The 9,791-nt window shown below is 42.3% G+C and overlaps 1 protein-coding gene across 1 annotated transcript in view; it reads right to left on the reverse strand.

The window, feature by feature from the left end:
- PCSK2 (proprotein convertase subtilisin/kexin type 2) overlaps positions 1 to 4,954 on the reverse strand; it is a 295,543-nt gene extending 290,589 nt beyond the window's left edge. The window contains exon 1 of the mRNA XM_079128483.1: positions 4,434 to 4,954. Coding sequence (XP_078984609.1) covers positions 4,434 to 4,610 — 177 coding nt within the window. The 5' untranslated portion in view covers positions 4,611 to 4,954. The remainder of the gene's footprint in view (positions 1 to 4,433) is intronic.
- Positions 4,955 to 9,791: the final 4,837 nt, after the last annotated feature.

A 9,791-nucleotide genomic window follows, 5' to 3' on the forward strand; every position in this document is an offset into this window, starting at 1 on the left:
GTCCTCATCTAGAGGCATGGAAAGGAAACAATCAACTTTTAAGCATATTCAGGTTTTTAGAAGAATGTCATTCCTTGTGGTTTTAGATCTGAAGTCTTCATTTTCTTGCTGGTTACCCGGCCAGGACCACTTGCATCTTCCAGAAGCCACTTATGTGAGCTCACAGCATAGCTTCCTATAGCTACTATATTTATAATAGCCAAAACCCAAGTGATCAGGAGAGGTTTTATGGATACTGGTAATATTGTTTCCAATCAGGGTGTTGATTACATAGTTGTGCTCGTTTTGTAAAAATACTAAGCTGTTCTCTTTGCTAAATTAAATTATATTATATATCCACAAAAAATAAAATGACCAGGAATTATTTTTATTACTTCCTAGCACAATTATTAGTTGATTAATTTTAGAATTTAAAAATTCTCACACATAAAAAAGTTCACGTGATTTTACCTGTCTAATCACCCCAGCATTAATCCTATAAGGGTAAAAAACAACAGACCATAATAAAGCAAAAACTCCTAATCATTTTTTTAAACCTTAACTCCTGATTTTTTTTCACTTTAACTCTTAGTTTTTGTCCAATTCTCAGTACATTGCTTCAATAAATAATTTTTGTTTCTGTTTCAAGAGAACTGAAGTTTGTAGTGTATTGAGAATTTAAAGGAACTCTTTGTAATCATGCCTTTGCCATTATTGTAAGTTCACACCCTCTAGACATTCTCTGGTGGACATAATTATGTTTTGGGGCCACAGTGAGGTTACGATAATAAAAAAATTACCGTCCATTTACCTTTTTTTCAAGTAAAGTTATAGATATTTTTATTCCATTTTAAAGAGAAATGTTTGCTAATGGTCTTATAAGAATGAAATAGTTAAATAATTGATAAATATTTTTCTAATATCTCATATACAAGAAATTATGCTAGATGTTGGGGCTATAAAGACATAATATATCACCTTTTCCTTTTGAAAGATTTATAATCCATGTGAAGAAGTATGTATACACATTATTTGATAATATATGTTGCTATAAAATAAATGGTAAATATTCAAAAAAGTAAAAAGGAAAGAAAAGAAAGGAAAAATATCAGAATTTTAAAATGATCCTTCAAGGACAGAGTTCTTGGTTGTCAGGGTGGCTTCCTGGAGGCAACGTGATATGGAAAAACAATTAATTTCTGCCTTGTAAATTTATTTTCAAATTTGAGCTGTCTTATTTTCCAGGTATGGGAAGTCACTTAAACTCTTAGTGATTTAAGATTTTCATCTGAGAATGAGGGCTAATGCCAATAATTTCTATCACAAGATTTGTGAGGTTCAAATGAGATAATTTAGTAAAATAGTAGATTCTTTAAGTCCACATTGCTGCCCTTTCATGTGGATGAACAAATAACCACAGATACTCTTTTGGTTTCTGACACAGCATTGCCTGGTGCAGAAGGGAGTTGAGAAATGGCTAAGGGTCAGGGAATTGAAGGAGAAGGACATATGGGGATTTAAAATGCAAAACAGATAACAGAAGTCAGCAAAAGTACAGAGCAATATAATGTAAGCAAAATAGGACAGTGGAAAATCTGAAATAATAAAACTGAGAAAGTTTTGTCAAAGGCTGTCAAGCACAGTAATGTGCTGGTTATGGTGAGGATGCTAGAAATATAGATAGTGTCATCCCTGAATATTTAGCTTTCCAGTGGAAAACAATAGCGATACTCTACTTACATACACAAGATAACAGAGGACAAGTGATGCTAACTTCTGTCCTGCAGATTTTGCCAATTGGCCCCCTGAGAGTTTGGAGGAGGGAAATCTTAATGTGTTCCATAACATGAGGGAAGGCTTGGATTTAGGTGTGAAACATGAGCAGCACATGGATCCAAAGGAGAAAAGAGGGTTTAGTCCAGAGAGGTGTGCAATGCGTCTAATCTGGCAGAAACACCTCATCATAGACTTATTATTGCTTAAATGTGTATCAAGGCAAACATTACTGACTTTAAGTGGTACCACTTGGGAGGTTATGAAGAGATTAGGGAAAAGAAAATTGCCGTTCCTCCCAGATGGAAATTGCAGGTTGGAGGTTGTGGTGCAAAGTCAGTGGGTTCTTCTCCAAGGAGGAATGGGGGAGAAAGAGGCCTTGTTATCTGATTTTATCCCCTAATACAAGCTCACTGTGATTTAAAGCAAATCCATTGAAATGATTCATATTCGATGGGATTGTCTCTATACTTCCTGGCTGGAATTCCATTATCAAAACTGTGCATCCCTCATTAAGCTGTTTGTTCCTATGAAAAAAATTACCCTCTCAGAGAATTAATAAGTTAAGCCATTATCAGTCTCAGCTATAGCTAAGTGTGACTAGGTTTCCAAGATCAGATCCTAAGGGCATATTTTCTTTTTATCCATATTTTTATTGGTGTTCAATAGTTGTACACATTGATGGGATTTGTTGTTACATTTTGGTACATGCACACAATATAACAATATAATTTGGTCATTATCATTCCCCAGCACTTCTCCCCTGCTCCCTGCCTCCCACTCTTGGTTCGTTTCCTCCACCAATCTCCCTTCGATTTTTAGTAGATCCACCCTTAAGGGCATATTTTCAGAGGGAAGAAAAGGGGAAACAAACGCACTAATAGCCATGTCTGCCTGCCCTCAGAAACTCCCTGGCAGAGGGAGTGAGCCACAGGTACGTCTGCATCAGCTGAAACCCTTTACACTCAAGAATTAGGGATCCCTTTTCATCATACCCCAAAGCCCACAAACCCTTGGTTTGCTATGTTACTTAAGGGGCTCCAGTACATAAAGGTACCAATAACTGTCCGTTACTAATAATCACTATCACATTTTATAATGGCGCCTGGGTCCTGGGTCTTGCCAAGTTTAGGGTAGGGAGAAAGAAAGGGGATCTGCCTGTTTATGGTGTTGGAAGCACTCTGGAAACAGCCTCCAGGCCTGGGCCAGAAGGACAACGACCTGCTCCCTGGGCTGGCGCCTTCTCTTCCCTGCTCCACCCACGCTTCCCCGGAGCAACAAGTTCTCTTCTGAGAGACCCGCCCGCGCGCCACAGGCAGACCTGGTGCCTCCTCCCAGACCTGTATCAAATTCGTTGCTAAACCCACCTGGGGTGAAAATCGCTGCGGCTGCCTACGCCCTATGGAGGCGGGAGAGCCCGCAGCACCTGAAGGAGCCCTAGCTGTGGCTGGGAGAGAGGCGGGAGGCGTGGGAAGTCGGGACAGAAGAGACACTTAGGAGCCCCAGTCCGCGCGGCCCTTCAAGGCAAAAGCAACAACCAAGAGCATCTACTGACGATCTCTCCTATGGGATCAGGAGAGAAGAGATAGTGCCTGGAATCTTACTGACCTACACCCAGTCCTCTGGTAGCCAAACTGCACCTCTATGTCCTTCGGGTTCCCCTCGCCCCAGCTTCTCCCCGCATCCTCACTCCACTCCAACTGGCGGCCCTTCCTCCATGGACCCTGGAGATCACCGACACAGATTATTTAGCGGGAAGAGCTAGCCAGTCAGCTCCGGCCCCCGCCCAGCGCTCTTCTCTCTTCTTTCAAGGTGGGCCCCACCGAGTCCCCTAAGGAGTGCGGAGGCGTCCGAGGCTGGAAGCCTCATCCAGCTTCCTAAACAATTGAACTCTGACAACTTCTGGGATTGGGGATCCCCGCGCTTTCCCGGGAAAGCCAGGCTGGCCGCCCACATATTAGGAGAGGGCACCTCGATTTCTCCGAAGGGAATCCCCCTCAGAATCTACTTCTAGTCCTACACCAGGAGTTGGGAACTAGGAAGCCAACCACGAGTATACTCTGGGGGTGGGTGGTCGTGGGCGGGGGCGAGAGCGTATAAGTTCTGCCAGGATTTTGGAAAGAGACCAGTTCTTGTTTTCAAGTCTCCTAGAGTCAGGAAGCTCTTGTTCCAGGAAGAACAGGGACCAAAGCCACTGGGAGGGAAGTCCTACGGGCGCGGGGTCAGCGAGCTGCGAGGTAAATTGAAATGTGCAATCTTTGATCCCTGTCGGTGGGAAACTATTCTTTCTTCGGGGGATGGGGGTGGGGGAGACATCCTTGGCAAAGCAGTCAACGTCAAGCCCAGCTGTTGAGGGCTTCATCTCTCCATCCCCATGCAATCTCGAGAACTTGGTACCTCGGACAGCAGCCCGGGCGCATGGCATCCTTTGCGAGGTGTTACCCTATTTTCGCTACCAAGTCAAAGAGCAATAAATTATTTTGATGACCTTACTACTACAGATGAAGGACATTTTAATTACATAACCCGTAAAAAATCACCGAAGGCAATGTCGTGTTTAAGAGCTGATGGCAGAATATCTGCATCGCATGAGAAAGAGAGAAAACTTGCAAATCTGCAACGAGATTGCGCAGGGCTCCCCTCGTTTTGAAACAACATGCGAAATGTATGGGAAATCTTACCTTTCGGACTCCGAAGCCGTGTTCTGCTGCAACTTGGCGAGCTTCTTCCTCTCCCCCTTTTTGCAACTCCACAAGAAAATGATTCGTGAAGACTGGTTTCTCGGCAGATGCAAAAACCATGACACAGAAGAGGAGCCCAGCGGCTGCTTTCCACTGGGTGCCACAACCACCCTTCATCCTTTTTTGGGAGTGAAAAGTGGGGTTAGAAGGAGCGCAGGTTGGTGGAGCAGGGGACCCGAAAGGAAGGTGCAAAAAAAAAAAAAAAAAAAAAAAAAAAAATAGATGTGTAGTTTTTGTTGTTGTTGTTTAAAAAAATCTTTGTATGGAGAAAGACTGAATTGGGGCTTGGAAAGCAGCAAATCAGTGTGGGTTCTCCTCCAGCATCTGGCTGGCGGGGAAGCTCTTGTAGTCAGGCGGCCCGGCTTGCTGGCAGGGGTGCCAATGTGGGGAGCTGTGTGTATCGGAGAGAAAGAGCGAGTGTATGTCTGTGCTTGATGCTAAATCTGCATTTTCAGCTCCTCCTCAGCTTCAATTCCACTGGGGCTGGAGTCGAGCACCAGCCTGGGTGACGTGCGCCCAACAGCGGCCAATGAAGGCCGGAATAGCAGCGGGCCCCGCCCTGGGCCGCCCCGAGCCCGCCCCCGCCCGCCCCCGGCGGGGCCGGTCCGCCTCCGCCGACTGGGGGCGCAGCGCCGTGAGTCGGTGCCCCCACCCCTTTTAGCACCCGGAGAGCTCCCCCATCTCTGCCTGGGCGGCCACGCACCCAGGAAAATCCCCCCAGCTGTAATCAGACCGGCGGCGCCGGAGTGATGTCATTGTGGAAATCTGTAAGGCTCTAGATAGGGAATTACGGTGTGTACCGCTCTCAGAGGGCCTGAGGGGAGCTGGGGCACCGGCCTCTCCCTATTCCTCTTCCTTGCTTCTTTTCCTCTGCAAAACAACTCTCTCTCTCTCTCTCTCTCTCTCTCTCTCTCTCTCTCTCTCTCTCTCTCTCACACACACACACACACACACACACACACACACACACACACACACACACTCAAGGCATGCTTTCATCCCCTCTCCCCAATAACAAAGCAAATATTAACGTCCTCCCGCCACTTTGGGCAAATCCCAAGGGAGGTTTGCTCCCCTTCCTGACGCCCCTTCTAGGGGTCTCAAGGGGGTGAGAGTGTAGGAACCAGGTTCGGGTTTTTTTTGTTTTTGTTCTTTTGTAGGCTCCTGGCAGGTCAGGAACTAAGCAGCTGGGAAGCCAGCAGGAGACCAGGCTCTCCCCCAGCAGTGTAGCGATTAGAAGATTCTCAGGCAGCAGTCCGGGCTGCACCTCCAAGATCGCTTTCAGTAGAGACGCGGCCCGACTGACTCGCCTGGAGGCGCATACTCAGACTTGGAGACTTTCCTCTACCCAAGGACAGAAGGGTGTGAGTTTGAGAAGGTATAGCGCGGATTCTAGGCGCCAAGTCAAGAAAATCGCTGAGCTTCCTCAGTTGGAGGCAAATTCAAGCCAAGTGGCAGGGGGTGAACTAAGTTATCCAGTTAAGAAATATGCACTCAAACTGCACTTTGTTGATTACTAGCTACTGATTTTCCTTTCTTACCCGAGTGGGTGGAAGTAGTCATGCTCTGCCGGTAATAAAATGAGGACAATTGCTTTTAAGCAATTCAAATATTGTTGAATTTACGGAGTATTTACACTGATCTTGTGTATCATTTAGCACCAAAGTTCAAAATTCTGCCTTACGACAGAGACTTTCTTAGGTGCCTGAGTGTATGCAGAAGAGAGGCGGTGTAGAAATGGGGAGAGATGAGAGAGAGGAATTAAATCACACATCACACAAATACACACATTCAGACTTCCTCTTCATTTTAACATGAAGTCACCATCTCTTACAGAGGAAAGCGCTATTGGTAGAAATGAATACATTCTCAATGTCATGGGTCACATTGTCATCAGAGATCTGGTTGTAGTCAGTTGTTACCCCAGAGCCCTTACAAACATTGCTAAAAAAATTTAAAAAAACAAAACAAACAAAAAAAAAAAAAAAAAAAAAAAAAAAAAAAAAAAAAAACAGTGGACCAGGCTGAAGGTTGTGATAAACATGCAAGCAATCTGTAAGCTATTATTATTATTATTACTTAAATTCCTTTAAGAAAACTACAGTGAAATGCTCAGAAGGTTGTAGAACAGGAGCAAAAGATGAAAGGAGTCGAGTGGAAATAAGGTTTCTGGGAAAGTGTTAAAGGGAACAGAGCAGCTCAGGATGTCTGGATTTGTTGCACAGGGGCTCATTTCTGTCAGTTTTTATTGGAAAGAGTTTTTGTTCCTCCTCCGAGGTGCCAGGGACTTGAACAACGGCCCCTGCGCATGCTAGGCGAGCGCTCTCCAATACGATCTATTTCTTCAACTCCTGTCAGTTTTTAATTTTTTTTCTTGCATCCCTATCTTGCTCTAGTCCATCTGTTTGAATATAACACAAGGTTTTCTTACTTAGAGACCTTCAGCGTTTTCTTTCTCTCTTCCTTGTATTTCTTTTGTTTTTCAACTCAAAGTACCAGATTGATAGAAAGCAATACCACATGGTTCTTCCTGCCCTGTATTGTCATTTGAGAAAAATGGCATCAAATGTGAAAATTACATTAGATTCACAATCATGGAGAGCATTTTGAAAGCAGAAATAAAATCCAAGTCTTTAGTAAAATAGATCTGAAGAGCATCAAATAAGTCAATTTAGAAGATTATGGGTGTCACAGAATAGCACTGCTAATGTAGCTAAATCTCTCTGAAAATGAACATGAAATTTCCATCTATTTAGAGATATTTATTAATTTTTTTCTGAAATCACAGAGCAATACCTCATTTTCTAAATAAATTCCAAACATGAAATGCTAGTAAGTGTTGAATTTTTATATTGATCTGGTTTGGGTATGGTTTGTGTTCTATGAAATTCACATAGAAATTTTATGGCTATTGAAGAGGTGTCAAGAGGTAGGGCTTGTAAGTGGTGATTGGATCTTGAGAATTCTTCCCCTCATTAATGCAATAATTTGTTCATGGATTAAAGGGTTAATGAGTTACCAAGGAAGTGGCTTTGCTATAAAACAGAGCTAAAGAGCTCTGGCTAGCTTGGTGTGTCTCACCATGAGATGTTTTCCACCATGTTTGATGCAGCAAGAAGTCTTCACCAGATACTTGAATCATTCTCTTGGACTTCCCAATCTCTAGAACTGGGAGTTAAATTACCTTTATTCTTCATAAATTATCTGGCCTCTGTTATTTTGTTAAAGTAATAGAAAATGAACTAAGACATACGTCTACATTTTGAGTAATTAAAGTCATATAAAATTTGGTACAAACAAAATAAAACCTGAATCACTGATTAAAATAAGTTATGTTCAGTGGTTTATGTGCAATGCTATTCATCATAATATTGCCAGAACAGCAAACCAAATGAAAAGAGAATTTTTTGTGATTTGCAAATGCTAAATTTTTAATGCACAACAAGGTAAGTCAGTGGAGGAAATATATTGCTACATTATATTGATATTTAAAATGTGTTATGGTTTGGATAGAAAGTGTCCCTTAAAAGTCCTTACGTGAGACAATGCAAGAACATTCAGAGGTGAGTGACTGGGTCATGAGAGGTATAACCTAATCAATGACTTAATCCATTAAGTGGGTGTTAACTATAGGCAGGTAGAATGTGGCTGAAGGAGGTGGGTCACTGGGGGCATGCCTTTAGAGTTTGTATTTTGTCTGAGCAGAGCTCTCTCGGCTTCCTAATTGCCATGTCCTGAGCTGCTTTCCTCTGCCATACTCTACAGCTATGATGTTCTGACTCACCTTGGGCCCAGAGTTATGGAATCACCCATCTATGGTCTGAGACCTTTGAAACAAAGGCCAAATATTTCCTCCTAATTGTTCTTGTCAGGTCTTTTGGTCACAGCTATGTGAAAGCAGACTAAAACAAAATGCAAGTACAGATCCAGGTGTGCACACATGCTGCTTTTTTAGATAGCTATTCCTCAAGCTCCTTTTTCTAGTATCAATAGTGATTTTGGAGAAAGAAGGTAAATGGGAAGGAAAATAGCAGTGGCATGGTTTGAGGACTGACCCAGCAGCCAGTTGCCAGGAACTCTATTTCAGGCTTTGGTATCAGTGACTGTGTTTGCCACTTGAGTTAAACTATTGCACCTCTCAAAGTCTGTATTTCTTCATATGTAAAAAGAGGCTGTTGGGCTGGCCACATGGTGCGTGCTTGTAATCCTAGCAACTTGGTGGGCGGAGGCAGGAGGATTTCAAGTTAGAGGCCAGCCTCAGAAATTTAGTGAGACCCTGAGCAACTTAGCAATATCCTGTCTCAAAATAAAAAAAATAAAAAGAGCTAGGGATGTGACTTAGTGGTTAAGTGCCCCTGGGGTTCAATCCACAGTAGCAAAAACAAAAACAAAGCAAAAAAAAAAAAAAAAAAAAAAAAAAAAAAAAAAAAAAAAAAAAAAAAAAAAACCCAAAAAACTATTGAATTAGAAAACTTCTAGACCCAAAAACATAAAATCCAAAGAGATGCTAAAGTGCAGTCTACAATGTTGAAAGCATCATCAGTAGCTTGAGAAATGTTGAGGACAATCATACTTTTTGATAATATAATGGTGACCAACAGACTTACTTCTTTTTATAAACCTCCCCCAAACTACTGATTTTGTGCACTTGAGAAAATAACTGGCACAAACAGATTGACATGCAGTAGCAGGTATGAAAGTCACCAACATCTTGAGGATCTTGTAATATATTTACTGTTGTATCTATAATAATAACATGGAGTATTTGGTTATGTTTAAGATGTGCCATAGACCCCCAGTGTCTCTTTGCAGATGTCTTACAAAGACCAGAATCCTCCTTTCATGGGTTCATAACTATAAATCAATAGTTTTTGGGTGATTAAAAAACCCAACCCATTTGAAGCATGAATAGGATTCTCGCATTCAGATAGAGGGAGGATTTTGGACCCACAGAGCAGTAGATCTAAGAAAACCTACCACAGGGAGCAGGGGACAGAATGAGCTGAAAGCAGCCCTAAGGGAGGCTAGTGGACCTTTAAATATTCATTGGATCACTAGAACAAAATTCTCATTTTTCTGTTGATTTCTCTTATGATGAGTGGAGTGTAATTGAGAGAGTGGAATAAAGTATGTACAACTGAAGGTTGCAATTTGAATACAATCTTGTTAAAAATCGGTTTGTGCTTCACCATTTCTGCTGCATTCACTTTGAGTACATTAAATGCAGTAATGGTACTTTCACTGGGCAGTAACAATTCTCTATCCTATTTACTACCAAGTTTTTCAAATAGATTCTTC

This window comes from Sciurus vulgaris (genome assembly GCF_902686455.1).
Source record: "Sciurus vulgaris genome assembly, chromosome: 2".
NCBI classification, from domain to species: domain Eukaryota; kingdom Metazoa; phylum Chordata; class Mammalia; order Rodentia; family Sciuridae; genus Sciurus; species Sciurus vulgaris.